This window comes from Numida meleagris, chromosome 4, assembly GCF_002078875.1.
Source record: "Numida meleagris isolate 19003 breed g44 Domestic line chromosome 4, NumMel1.0, whole genome shotgun sequence".
Taxonomy (NCBI): Eukaryota; Metazoa; Chordata; class Aves; order Galliformes; family Numididae; genus Numida; species Numida meleagris.
Genome location: NC_034412.1, coordinates 66709328 through 66724341, shown reverse-complemented (window position 1 = coordinate 66724341; position 15014 = coordinate 66709328). Strand labels below are relative to the sequence as shown.

Below are 15014 nucleotides of genomic sequence, written 5' to 3'. Positions count from 1 at the left end.
GAGGTGATGACTACATACAAATTTGAGAACAGATACTTTGGTGTTTTCTGTTGTTATGTTGTGTTTTTTTTTTTTTAAAAGCTAAAATTTATTGTGCAAGAATTGTCCTAGTTTAAATCTGATGACAGATAACGTTAAAGAAAAATTGCTTGGGAAAACCATGCATGTGAGTTTTGTTGTTGTTGTCGTCGTTGTTTTTGGTGAATATTCTGTTGATCTCTTGCATTCTCTAGGAAAAATGTAGAGCTAAGGTTTATGATCCTTTTTTGTCCCTGAACTGTGCAGGAGAAAATCACACTTAAAGTCTTGAGTTTCACTAGATGGCAGTATCTTCGTGTTTCAACACGAAATTACTCTCATGTAGAGAAACTTATCAGTTAGACTACAACTCCCAACAAGCACAGCGGAAAAATTGTAAGACTTCCTTTTTTTCAAAGGTCATTAAGTGTTCTGAGCTGGGTGAGATCTTTTGGTGAGTGACTATGTTAATCTTTATTTTTAAATGCTTCATAGAATTCATGTGTCAAATGTTCGTGAAAACTCATTGTCAGATCAAAAACATGTTTATAAAGCATCTTGCCTCTAAAATGGTAGGGTGATTTGAGGAAGTACTTCAGTTGATCGGGGTTTGTTTTGTTTTGTTTTGTTGTTTTTTTATTTTTTGGGGTTTTTTTTACTGAAAATATGTGTGTAACAGCAAAGAATGAGTTTCCTCAGCCTTGACTGAATGCTTTGAGCAAACTTTTGAGATACTTAGCACTTTTGCTAAAAGCGTGATACATTACAGAGTCGGTGCTACCTAGTTGTGTGCATGGTCTCATTTTACTCAGTTTAACTAGGCAGTTTTCACCTATTAAGACAAAAAAAAAAATGCTAACACAGTCAGTCTGACCTTAAATCAAGTGGGATAATGCTTTTGTATTTGATCAGAAAGAACTTTTTAATCAAGTTCTTTAGAAAGAAGTCCATTTTGTTGAATCTGTAACCTGTGGAGAAATATACTGGTTTTGCTCCAATTTAGAGTGGGGGGGGGGGGGAGGAGGAGGAGCACAGTTTCTGGGAAAGCAAGATTTCTAGTCAAAATGGAATGAGTAATCCGATATAAGACCCTAAATTCAACTAACAAGTCTCAGAATGAGTTTGACTATCTCCAGGTGATGTTGTTGGCTGCTAATGTAGAGGAAATATCGGTGTTTATATGCAACTCAATGAAGTACTCAGCATGTTGGATTAATGCATATATTTAAAAAACGTAAGGTTTTGGGGACACATTCCTACACTCATAGCTATATAGAGAAATTTTGCTCTATGGATTTTAAAGGGCAGAAATGTTTGCTTATGGGGAACTCAATTAACAAGCACTCTGAAATACAATGACCTTACTTTTTAGGTAGCTTTTTTTTAAAACATATTCAGTAGTTTAGTTCTTAATAAGAAAAAAATCATACTAGAGACTTTTTCTTTAGAATCTATAGGAGTCGGAGATTGGGCATTTGCTTGTTTGTTCATGCTTTTACGTGCTATATCTCTTGAAATGTAATAATTCATTTGAAAGCATCTATCTAGGCAGAGAACTGCACTTTGCCTTTTGCTGCCACAGCCTGAGTAAGGTGAAACCTCCTAGAAGAAGACTATTACTTGTGCCATCCAGTACTCAAAAATAAAAAAAAAATCTTCCTCACCTTTTGCCCCAAGCATATTAAGTAGTTCTCTAAGGTCAAACAATGTGGTAAAAGTGAGAGGTCATTTTCATTTCTCTTCATCCTCTTACCTTGTGGAGCTGAGAATCTGCTGTGCTGGGAGATTCCCAAGAAAATTCAGAGCACACAAATGCCAGGTCTCAGACACAGTGGAAAAAAAGGCATTTCACGGAGCCCTAGGGGCTACTGTGCAAAAATTGTGTTGCCATCTAGGAAGTTGAATATGTAGTTTGAGAGAAACAGAAGAACCTGCTTTCTAAGAATGCAGTGCACAATGGAGATGCTAGATTACAAGCTATTTTACTTCTCTTCTGTCTCATCATTTATTTATTTTTTCTTTTCCTGTTTAAATGAAGTTTGGTTTCTGATAAAAGTAGAGCTTGGCTTTTGAGCTCAAATGCAGTTTTGTCCTTACAAATGCAAGATTAAGGCAGTACCCCCTTAGAACCTTGGCTGATTCAGCAGCCGAAAAGAGTGCTTTGTGACTTGATAACAGAGATGCTCTGAATCATGTTTGGTTTGTGGAATTAATTTGCACCTGATTCCCAGGGAGTGATGTTGACTCACTTTCTGTTAGACTGTCACATTTTCTGTCTGCACAGGTCAGCAGTATGGGTCGGCTTGATGGGAAGGTGATACTTCTGTCTGCTGCAGCACAAGGGATTGGACAAGCCACTGCTATTGTGAGTTAAAAAAAGTTTGTTCTCCTGTACCTAAGCTAGATGTCTAATTCTAGCATGCCCAACAACATTTGCACCAAACAAGTTCTTAAATTAATGAACTATAGATGAAGGCAGAACTACATATTGAAAAATTCAGGGAACAATATAGTCAACGTGCAGTATTATGTATGCTTACTGCTGTTCAAATTTCTGAAAGTTAGAGAAATCCTTTTAAAAGTCTTTAGTTACTGTTAAAATAAAATTCAAAATATTTGTTTATTTTCTTGTTGACTCTCTATTTCTTTGGACGAGTTCTGCCCCTGCTATTTCCTTCTTCCATAATAGACAGAGAAAATAGCAGGGTTATCTCAGTACCTCCATAATGTAATCAACAAGCCATGAAAAGCCGCTGTAAGCAGAAATTTTGCAAGATTAGTTTGTCACACACACAGTTAAGAATGCATGAAACTGCTCGTTTTCACCACTTGCATTAACACATGTGGTCTAAGAAGTAGGTCATTTTACTGGTGATTTCCCTTTACAAAGACCCTACAAGTCATGGAGGGCTAACACATTTAATTCTACTATCCTCTTAGATTGTGTTTGAGACACTTATTTTGAAGATCAGGGGCTACTGTCAGAGACTTTGGAATGGACGTTGCTCTGTACTCAGACAAAATGGATTTTTGAGGGGGACATCAGGAAATGAAGGAATCTGTCTGGTTAAAGTATCAAATAAAAGTCATGTTTCTTCTGAATATTACTCTGTTCCAGTGATTTGGATGTGAAGGATATTAAACAAGTTCATGCAGTATCATTCCTCTTGATTTGTCTTCACCTATCAAATATAACAAATCAGACATAATTCTAGCCTTACGAGTTTGTAATGTGCTCGCTAGTGCACATGCAGTTACTAAGGGCAATAATACCCATTGTCTTAGTTTGGTTACTCTTCCCATGCTTTTTTTTTTGATTCCTTGCTTCATGGAGAAGAACATAAATCTCTCATAATGTACAGTGTTTTAGTTGTCTCCATGCTGTTTGACAATCAATGTCCATTAAATGCCTCACATGTCTGGAATGAGAAGGGGGAGATTAGCTGCCTTCAGTCAACTTTTATTTCAAGCCAAAAAGGAAATGAGAAGAAAACAGATTTTCTTGTAAGATCTGGAATATCTAAATATAAACTACATCTCGTATTGTATTCTTCAGGCTTTTGCTAAAGAAGGAGCCAGAGTCATTGCTACAGATATCAATAAGTCTAAGCTGCAAGAACTGGAGAAATATCCAGGTAAATAATCTACTGTGGGCATTAGTTCAAATATTGCAAATATTGTTGTAGTCTGGCCAGAAAAGCATGGAAAATGTGGAGAGTAATATTGTCAGTACTTCAGTCTGCAGTGTAAAATGGTAGAGAATACATGTAAAATGCTTCAATATCAGTATTTCAGACAGAATGTTCTAGGAGTGTGGAATAACTTTGTGTATTTCTTGTGTCAAAGAAGTAGCTGATTTCCTCTTCCCAGAATGCTTTATTACTTTTATTTATTTGTTCATTTATTTTTAAGATTACTAGAGTGACTGTCAAACCTATCATGTGAAAAACATGGAATGGTTTTCCCTGATCACAAGAACTAATATCCAGCTATACGAATAGATTTAGTGCCTTGCATTTCCCTGGTCCATACTTAGCAAGGAAAGCATTTCAAAGATAGCTGTCTAATAGGAATTGGCATGTCTTTAGAAACTAATTCCACCAATCAGTGAGCTTATTTCATTTGTACAAATGCTCAGTCTCAAAAGTTGCTTTCCTGCTGATATCACAAACACATACTTAAAGGAAAAGATTTTCAGTGGCTATGTTTTTTAATTACAAGAGACATACAAGTGTGGGACACTATTAAAAAGCTTTTCTTTCTTGGAAGAAAAAAGTAAGAAAATTGTATTTCACAACTGAAAGTGCTTCTAACTTAAGGTGATGGAAGGCAGTGATCACTGGGCTTCATGAATTCCTATGACAGTGTGACAGCAAAGTACACTAAAATGCTTCTCTGGTACAGCTTTAAGTGCGAACATCGGCTTCCTCTGACTGGAGTTCACTGCAAGCAGTCTTGTTGTAATTCTTTAAGAAATTTGGGACTTCCCAGGTTCATTCTGAGCATATTTAGGAAAGTGTTACAGTTTGAACTGCACTTTGCTTTCCTTCTGCTAAGTGTGCTCAGAAGGAAAAAAGTGATTTTCCATACACTTGCAGCCATTTCCATCCATTTGACATGTGATTAGTTAAACTCTTTCTTCAAGGCTTGGCACATTGTGGTCTTTGAATCGTGTCCAGAAGAGTTAATTCTACTGCTTATGTTAATCACTAGCCTATAGTCTTACTAATTACATCATCATACACAAATCTCTTCAGAAGTGTCTGTATCATTTAACCAAGGCAAGTCAAGTATGTTTATGGACTTGTCAATTTGCTTCAAAAGACACAGGTGTATGCTGGATGAGACCACCAGAGGCTATTAAGTCCTACTTCTTACACAAATCAAGTCTGACTGGAGCAGGTTACTCAGGGCCACTCAGGTGGAAATTCCACAACCTCTGTAGGCCCCTGTTCCAGTGTGACTGCCCTCATGTTTTTAAGCTAATCATCTGTAAGAAGCACAAAAAATAAAACCCACACCACTCTTTGCATTCAGTCAGACTTCCTAAAATCTTTCTTTTGCCTTCATCCTTCTGTGGACTTCTGAAAACTCTGGCTCCATCCTTACCTCCTCACAACAGGTTATTGTAGACTTCAATTAGACTGTGTCACCTCTGCCTGCACATGAATAAATTGTGGGTGGGGGATTTCTTTGTTTTTTAAAATCTTTTGGGGCTCTAGATGTTCCCTAGTCTTAGATGCGGGGTGTGCCATGGCCATGTTGTGGCAATAGTGTGATCCCGAGCAAGTCATAGTGCCCTGGGAGCCTAACTGTGCCCACTACTGCAGTATACTGCAGTACTCCTCCTTTTACACTCATTCTGATTTCTGCTGGATGGGAATCTTGTGTATTTGAGAGGCTGAAATAAGCCAAAGTTTATAGTGAAAAGCAATAAGTTTTCAAGCCTTTTGTTTGATTATAAGCACATAGCTACAGAATCACAAGCATGTATATTTTAACTAACTTTCATAGTAGAAGTCATCAGTTTGGTACATTTTCTCTTCATTTCTATTATGATAGCTGTGTCATCATCCGAAGTTATGTATGGCTTATATGAAATCTCTTTTCCTCATTAATTAAGTAGTATTAATCTGTTTCATAGTACCCTGAACTACACATGTATGGATGGTATGTAATGTGATTGTGAGACGTGTAACCAGTTCCAAGTAATTATTATTCTATAATAGTGGGCATGAAAGCTTGTTACGATTATACAAATTCTGTAGTTGCCCAGCCTGAGAGTACAGTGGAATTCAGATTTAGTGGAGGTGGTTTTTATGGCAAAATACATTAGCTCATTTGCTTGTGTGATACTGCATGGCTGTTAAGTCAGTTGGTGTATTTTTAATTGCTTTCTGAAATGTTAAATACCATGCCCCACTGTCCACTGTTGTTTTAATCATTGCACAAATTAAGCATAGCTCTCAGTGAGTCTCCATGTCTTGGCTCACCACTGAGAGGGGTCTGTTCCTGGCAAGCTACTGACTTGAATGGGAGGTACAGTGTCCTCAGCACTTCTGAAAAATAAAGTGCTGATTCTTAGCTAAAACCTGTTAAACTAAAATCTTGTTTTTCTAGGCATTCAAATACGAGTTCTGGATGTCACTAAACGGGAACAGATAGAAGAGCTGGCCAAGGAGATTGAAAGGATAGATGTCCTCTGCAATATTGCAGGGTAAACAACTTCTATTTGATACCACTTCTTTTTTCAGTTTTTCCTACCCTGCAGAACTACTTTCTTTTACCTAAATCCATTTTTTGTTATTGTAATGCATTTTATATCTTCAACATGTATTTTCATATATTTTCATCAAAACTGAACTTTTTGTTTACAGCTATGTTACCCAGGCCAAGATACAATGTAGGGAACTTGTTTTCCCTACTCTGGATGCCCTATACTGTTGGATTTGGCCTTCCCCCTGCAACAATGTGCAAAGTCAGTGGTTTAACAACACTTTTTAAAAAATTTCATTCTTCAATTTCCATATTAGTAATTGTTTCATTGCACATTGGATCTGTTTTGTGTCCCTGATACTCATTAGATAAAAAACACTGTAGCTTCCTTCAAAAGGGTTCTTGTCCCTGCTTTTCAGGATTGGAAGGGTACCACAAAATGCTAATGGAAGAATGCGCATAAAAAGCCATAGAAATGTAAATCTCACACAGTAATCTACCTTATGCACTTATTCGAGGTTTGTTCATCATGGGACCATTCTGGATTGTGAGGAACGAGACTGGAACTTTGCTATGAACCTCAATGTTCGCAGCATGTATCTAATGATCAAGACATTCCTTCCTAAGGTAAGGCTTTGTTGCCCTCTGCTGCATTGCATTTAAATATGACAGGTTTAAGTCATTGCTGCTCGTGACAGACTGGGATTGGAGATAAAAATACAGGTATGCAACTTTTCCTGTAAATGCAAAGCCCAAAAGTGGTAGTTGTGACCATTACTGGACACCTAATTCTTTTCTTCTACAGTGTTGCTCCAGTCCTTGTTTTTATTAGTTCATTTTCATTTTCAAGTGTTGTTTATAATAGTTTTAGACACTTCAGGTTTTGGGATGCCTAAAAAGATTATAATACAAGTACACTCCAAAGATGCTAGAGAGCTAGCCATGCCTCATGACTGTCTTTTCCAAAGTAAAAAAGTTTTGGATGGGATCAGTGAATTGCTACATTGACTTCTGATGAGGGAATCATTATAAAAGTGGTTGAGGGGCATGTTTCTTCTGAAGAGCACACATTCTGTTACATGTGGTTTCATGTCATAGATTACTGATCAATAGCACTTTACAAAGGTAAGGAGTCATCTTAGATTCCCTTGGAGAGGTGGTTTCATCTCAACTGACTGAATAGCTGCATTGGAATTATAAAGAACAGTCTGTATTTTGCTTGGTTTTGTTTTTGTTTCCTAAGTCTTAGCCACTCTGTCTTAGGTGAATTGGAACAAGATAAACTACAGTAGTGTCACTTTAATAATCCTGTTAATTAGATAGGTGGTAAATCCTAGGGGCAGGCAAGAGTACTCAGTGACAGTTTCAGAATCTGCTTTACTACTTCAGTCAACAGATTAAAACAAAATGAGCACATATTCATGCCAGTGACTTTATCTTCCATATCAGTTGTTTACAGAAGTATACTGTTGGCTGCTATGGGCCTGCAAATGACAAAATAGTTTGAATGATATAAGTATTCTTTTGCAGATGATTAAACAGAAATCTGGAAATATTATAAATATGTCTTCTGTGGCATCCAGTATTAAAGGTGAGTAGCTTCCCAGAGTAATTCTTATATAAATCACAGTCTTAAAATATCTTCTTGACACTTGGGTTCTGTAAAAATTTGTAAATCCATTCTTGAGAAAACTTTCTTATATACATGAGTGCCCTTGATTTTGATCCTTAGTGTGTATTCCTGATGAAGCATGTTCTAGTTAAATTATGTACAGTAGTAATTCCTCATTCAGCACACAGTATGGGTTGCTATTGATGAACAAATTAGAGCTTTGCAATAAAAGGAGGTGGATGACCCGTAGGTACTAGTTTGTTTGTTGTAGATGAGGTTTTGCGATCAAAACAAAGCTTTACAACAACAGAGGGCCTCCTGATAAAGGAAGGTCTGCTACAGTGTTGGACCTGATGCTTGTTGTCTCTGTTCAGTGCAAGTTGCTTCTATTCAGGCTGCCTAGGTGTTTGCTTGATTTTTGCTTTCTCAGAATCTACAATAAAGACCTTAATGCTTGTTTTTTTTCCCAGTATGTAGTACTCCCTTGGGCAGCTGAAGTGAGCAAATCTGACTTTCTGTTCATACATGAGGGGAGTGAAGTGATACTGCAAGTGCACAATGGTACTATGAAAATAAAGTCTTCAGTCTTCCTAAGAACAGTAATAATAATTTGTGGTTGACATGTATAAAAACTTAAGAAAAAAGCTGAAAAGCTACAGAATAACCTTTGGGGGGGTGGCAGGTGAGAAAATGATGAGAATGAGAATAAATATTGCCCTGCTTTGCGTTTAGAGGACATTGGCAAACATGTGGGAGGGATGCAGGAAGAAAAAAATAAATATATTAACACATGGGCACAGACAGTTTCAGAAACGGTCAAATCCAGACCTGTGAGCTTCTGAATCTGTTATGAAAGTTTTGTACCATCTTTTTTTATCAGTATTTTATAACTGAAAAAGAGTTATGTTCAGTGATATCTTGCTATTTATATTCTTCAGAGAAATGATGAACAAATAAGCACTATAATCAAGCTTACCAAGGGAAACAAATGGTGGTTAACAGAGGAGTCTCTGCTCTTCATGAACCTTTGTATGCTTGCAATGTTACTTCTTCTAGACTGCTCCCCCGATTCTTGTTATTGAAGAATACTGTGCTTTATTCTGGTGTATGCCTGAGTAGAATTCTGGCAGTTAGCATTCTAGTTAGACCAGCTTCTCCATAAGGGCAAGCAAGCTAAAGGAAACACTGGAATCCAGATGCAGATGCATATCGAATGAACTTCTCTCTGTTCTTTTTTGACTTTGTTTTGTTTGTGTGCTGCCTTCATACTGACCTTCTGTTAGGAGTTGTGAACAGATGTGTTTATAGTACTTCAAAGGCAGCAGTTATTGGTCTAACAAAGTCTGTGGCTGCTGATTTCATTGAACAAGGGATCAGATGCAACTGTGTATGTCCTGGTAAGTATTTTTACAGTATTTTGTAAATACAAGTGGATGATAAAAGACATACAGCCTAATATAGTTAGATATTATTAACAAAAAAGAGATTTTACAAGAAATTAAGGTGGAAAAAAGGATGTATTTGAAACATTTCTGACTCTTAAAATATAAAACTTCTTATTTTATAATTAAACAAAAATTTTAACTTGTTAAACCAGCACATGCACATTATGTATGAATTACACAGTATTTTCAGGTTTATTGTTAAACCTATATCCCTCAAGTTAGAAGCAGAGGATGCCTACGTAGCAGGCCAGCTATTTTTCAAACATCTGAAAAGTATTGAATGTAATTCTCGAAAGTCTTATCTTTTATTGAAATTTAGGCTCCTAGACTATATTGATAGCTTTGCAGTCTTTTTCCTGAATTCTGTTATGAAGTTACACATAAGTATTATGACATACAAATGGAGCCCATGAACTGCATTTTTTGTTATGATTGCTGATGAAGTTGAGCTTTAATTCTGAAATTACAATTTTTGCTTAGGAACTGTTGACACACCATCTTTACAGGAAAGAATCAAAGCCCAGCCCAACCCAGACCAGGTGAGTGTCATCTGAAATCTGAGAAGAAAACTCTCGAACTCCAATGTGGTCTTAAAAAGTGGCATTCCTTTATTCCTCACGATGTGTTCTGGACGACTTGACAAAACAAGTGCATTCTCTCAGAATTCAAGTACTACATTTAAACAGTTATACATACATATGCATTACATTAGCATACATATTCTTTTTTTTTTTTTCCAAGAACTCATTAATATATACTAATGTCCCTCTGGGCATGCATGGTAGTGGCCTCTGGTGGTCTTTGACCACTTAATTTCTCTCCATTTTCCCATCATCAACTTCATCACAGAGATTTTTGGCTGACCTTAGCAGTTTTCCCCCAGTTTGGCAAATTTCCATTGCTTGTTAGGCCATAATGAGCAACTTTCTATCTTAGTGTGCTCTAATCTAAAACAACAGATGAGAAATCCAAGGAATAAGTCCTTGTACCTGGTGGATGCAAGGATAAAAGTAGTCTATTATGATTCCAGTGCTTCTTATGGAGCGGAATCATTGAGGGAATCATAGAATCACAGAATTGCTCAGGTTGGAATAGACCTTCAAGATCATGAAGTCCAACCTCAACCTAGCCATACTACCCTAACTCTAACAACCCACTCCTAAATCATGTCTCTGAGCACCACATACAGACGGTTTTTAAACAAGGCTGTTCACGAAAGTTGAGAAAAACAAGGCTGTTCACACACCAAGCAAAGCTGAAATGGAAAGTTATAGAACCAGCACTCATTGATTCCTTTTGCCAGAGTAATATCTCGGTCCTTAAACAAATATACTGATCCCTATTGCTAAACAAACCAGCCTATATCATGAGCAAGCAATTTCTCAGTTTGTTCATGTACGCACCAATGTTTATCCTTTTTTTCCTTTTTTTAAAAAAACTAAAACAAACCCACAGCACTTCTTCCCAAACTGAAGAATATTCCATATCTTAAGAGTACCAAGGATAACATAACAGTAGTATTGTCTTTGATAGTTTCATGAGTTTGCTGAGGATAGGAGGCTTAAAATGTCTTGGAAGGACACTATTGCTTAGTAAACACAGGCCAGTGCAAAACAATGATAGAAAGGGCATTCTGACCTATGTGTTTAAAAATTAATTGGGATCTTTAATTGTACTAACTCAAAAACTGTAAGGACTAATTTGAAGGGCCTGGAAATATCATCCACCAAAGAGGAAGGGCCCCAGTGGCTTTATTCTGCAACCAGAAGCTTAGGTACTGTTGAATGATTTTCAACATGAAATCTGTACAATAGCAAGAGTTCTAACTTCTTTTCCTAGCATACACTCCCTACCCAGTATGCTAAAAATTAAAACACATGGCATGCTTCCAATATTGCTTTGTATGCATCACATGCTAATTGGATTTAAATAATTATTTTATATTTTCAATATACCAAATACTTTTATATATCTAGGCATTGAAAGATTTCCTAGCCAGACAGAGGATCGGTAGGATGGCTACTGCTGAAGAAGTGGCCCATCTCTTTGTGTACCTGGCCTCTGAGGAAGTAAGTATGGAACAATACAATTTCCTGTCACAATTCCCATTTATTTTGCTTCTTCTCAGTGGAGAGAACTTGTTCTAGGAGGGCTTATATCTTCTTTGAGCTTGATTATTACAGGAAAAAAAAAAACAAACAACCAACAGCCCCAAAACCTTTAGTGAGTAAAACTTGTGATACCAAAATTAACCCAAACGTTGACAGTGATTAAGGCATTACATACTTGGTACCATAGTCAGTTTTTTTTCATGTAATTTGAGCAAACTGACTGACATCAGATCATTATGAATCATGGATAAATGGGCTTGTCTGCTCTTGCAAGTTGTTTTGTTTGCACTGCAATTAGATGTTTTTTCTAAGGAAGTAGAATTAGTACTGTCATTACCTGCTTGCAGTAAGCAAGAGAAAATACTTGTGTAGACCCATGAGAGATCTGAGCCAAAAGATCTAATGCTGAGTTTGAGCCTACCATTTTGGCTCAAGGAAAACAGTAGAACCATTGTGGTTTTTATAGACCAAACTCTTAAATGTTCACTGCAAATATCATTAATACTAATGGACACATATCAAGCTTATTTCAGATATTATACATTTACAATGGATCTAATACTGAACTGGGTTCCACTGGACTTGCCCAGCAGTCCTGCTAAGCATAACAGAATAATTTAATGGAATTAATTCAGTCTTAATATTTCCATCTCTCATAATCTTTTCATCTTCTTCCTAGTGTTTCTGTAAAGCTACTAATTTTCCAGTTTGGTCATCTGGTTTTCAAACTCGTGTAAACAGAATTCCAGTTTTGCAATACGCTTCAGAATGGGTACAGCAAAGAATGTCTCCAGCTCAGATCTTTGCCTCATTTTTCTAAACAATCTAAATTTTCATTTAGGTCCCCTTATTGGTTGACCTAAGTCATATTTTGTTCAGCTGAATGGGGCTAATAACATCACGGTGTAAAATATTATTCCTGCAGGTGTACTCTGTGAAGACTTGCTTATGTGATTTTGCACATTCAGGATGTATTTTAGTCTTAATGCCTCTAATACTACTTCTGCTGCACTCCCCTGAGTTAGCCGAAAGGATTCTAAGTTTGTTTATTAAAAAAAGTATGAAAAAGTGTATATTTATATACTTCTTAAAAAAAAAAAAAAGTATTTCCTTGTACTTAATAGCTGTGAAAAATTAGCATTTTAAAAAAAAGCTATATTCTATGTAATTTCAGTCTGCCTACATGACCGGCAATGAAGTAGTCATTGATGGAGGATGGAGCTTGTAATCAACTCTACCTGCAGATGGAAATTTGTACAATGAAAGGCCAAAAGTGAGGATCATGTTTCTCAGTTAAGAATTTTAAGTTTTAAATCATTTATAGGATGTGATCTAGAACAAATTTGGTGCATTTTTGTGGTTATGTGATCTCATTCTATTATCAGTCCTGTTTTAAGCGAATCTAAATAAAAGGAATTAAATGCCATCATTATTCTCACCCTGGAAAATATTTGGAATTTAAACATTCACAGTTCCTACCAGCATTAATAGACTATCCAGAGAAAACAGACTACTTTTAAAGGAGCCAAAAAGTTCTCAAATTAAATGTTTATTTTAAACAACAGAAGAAAGCAGAAATGGCATATGTGAGGATTAAAATGATTTTGTTACTCATGATAGACATTTACTTTAAGAGAACACACTAGATCTTACAAATTATACCTGAAAATCTATCCTGCTTTGCGGTCCTTTGTTTCTGCTCATTTCTATCATTAGGGAAATGTTTTTTGAGAACTGTAATAACTGTAGAAAAATAGTCTGTGTTGAACTGTTGAAAAGAATCTGTCCTCAGCCTGACATCCAGAGTAGAAGGTGCGAGACTGTCAGGCACACGGCGGATATATAGTGTATGGGCAGAAGAAATTCCTGCACATACAGTAAAGAGTCAGTGCACAGGACAGCTGTTTTCTGCAACTACAATGTCCATTTTCCTATATACTGGGCAAGTTAGGCTGCTGGAATTTCGAACAATGACAAATCATAGCCCAGAAAGCAGGATGACCATTAGAAGCAGTAGGACTGGCTGCCTTGTGGTTACCCAGTGTATTTTGTTTAGACATATTAAGATTATAGACACTGTCTTCATGAAGCAGAGATGATAGAAGAGAAATTGTTATGATGATTGTTAAAAGACTATGCTCTCTACATGCTATAAGCCCTAGACAATCATGTAGTTTCGCAGTCAGTTTGAAAATTAGTACATTTACTAGTACCAAAGAGGTCTTACTGGGAAAAATTGAGGCCCAAACTGTTTCATTAATGGCATAATTCACTCTTAAAGTGATCTTGCAAATGTCTTCACTGGTTCTTTTCTTTTTCATGTGCAGAAAGTACTACTCAAGGATATCACTCTGATAGGCATGTATACATGGAAGAGGTGTTCTTAAAAACACATGTGGATCTTCCAGAATTTATTTTACCTGTGGCATAAAAACAAAAGGCGTGAGATTTTTACCACCACAGATAGAACAAATATATTCCTCTTCCAAAAGGATTTACTAATACCAGTACCAATACAGGACAAGTATTATCAATTCAATAGATTAGGTGCTGTGCTTAGATATTCCATTTGCTTAACTCTCAGACAGAAATATAGTTCTTGCTAAAAACACAAAACTAAGTTTCTCTCAAAATGGCTGTTTCTACAAGAGTTTGTATTGATATTTTTGTCGTAGTAGCACACCGAAGCTTTGATTTATGAATCAGAAAGCTGCCATGGTAAGGACTCATACTCTGGAGAGGAAAAAAAAAAGCATGACCCAAAGACCTAAGGCAATGAGTAATCTGAATTCCAGAACTATCTGTTACACTAATGCACTGTTAAAATCGACATGAATGGCATGGGCTGAATTCCTAAAAATATGGCTACATTAAGAAATTGCACACAGCTCTATTGATTTAGTTTGTGAATGAGGCTATATGCCATTTCCTTTTTTTCATATCTATGAAAAAAATGTATGAAACTCATACTCATTTAAGGGAAGAATTAAAAGATAAATGCTACCGAGTATTATTGGTCATTAATAAGTGGGAAAAACCTGTACTCTCTTAGGCATGTTTCTGTAACAGTGACATGTTTTTAAATGATTGGAGTTCTTTAGTATTTGCTGAGGCATTAATAGAAATTATTTGATTTCAAAGATAAGGAATGTATCTGGTTTAAAGCAGGCTTCTTGTTTGTACAATTCGTATTTGCTTACAGATTTAAAATGAGAAAGTATTGTGGAGCCTGCTTCCTCGGACTTGTTATGGAGTTTAGCTCTTACCTTTAACTGTGGTTGGAACATTCCAGTCCCGTGTAGTTTGTTCTTGGGATTTTGAGTATGTTCTCTGGCATTTCAGTCAAGTGACCTTGGCAGCCAAGCAGGATAAAGTTGGAGCAAAAATCCAAAGTTATCCAAAATGGCTCCACCAATACTCACTGACGTAAACTCAAATGCTGAAAGTTCAGGTCACCAGGATTCTGTTTCAGTGTTTTCAGAGGTTAAGGTGAAGGCCAAAGTCCTCCTTCTGCAGCTGGTGTAGAAGGCTTACCTTGGGAAGGGAATCTCCGCACTGTAGCAACACAGGAAACTTGTGCTATTTTGAAAATGAAAATTCTCTCAAATTCAT

At 36.5% G+C, this 15014-nt stretch overlaps 1 protein-coding gene across 2 annotated transcripts; it reads left to right on the top strand.

The window, feature by feature from the left end:
* On the top strand, positions 344 to 14154 carry BDH2 (3-hydroxybutyrate dehydrogenase 2). Of its 2 annotated transcripts, none has more exons than XM_021396068.1 (10): positions 344 to 472; positions 2303 to 2383; positions 3575 to 3653; positions 6139 to 6235; positions 6753 to 6861; positions 7765 to 7825; positions 9130 to 9243; positions 9772 to 9830; positions 11268 to 11360; positions 12577 to 14154. In XM_021396068.1, exons 2-10 carry the CDS (start codon positions 2312 to 2314, stop codon positions 12628 to 12630), a joined length of 738 nt encoding a protein of 245 aa, XP_021251743.1. In that variant the 5' UTR covers positions 344 to 472; positions 2303 to 2311; the 3' UTR covers positions 12631 to 14154. The 2 variants fall into 2 exon arrangements, with proteins under 2 accessions (XP_021251743.1, XP_021251744.1); XM_021396069.1 differs by having other exon boundaries at positions 436 to 472; positions 2278 to 2383.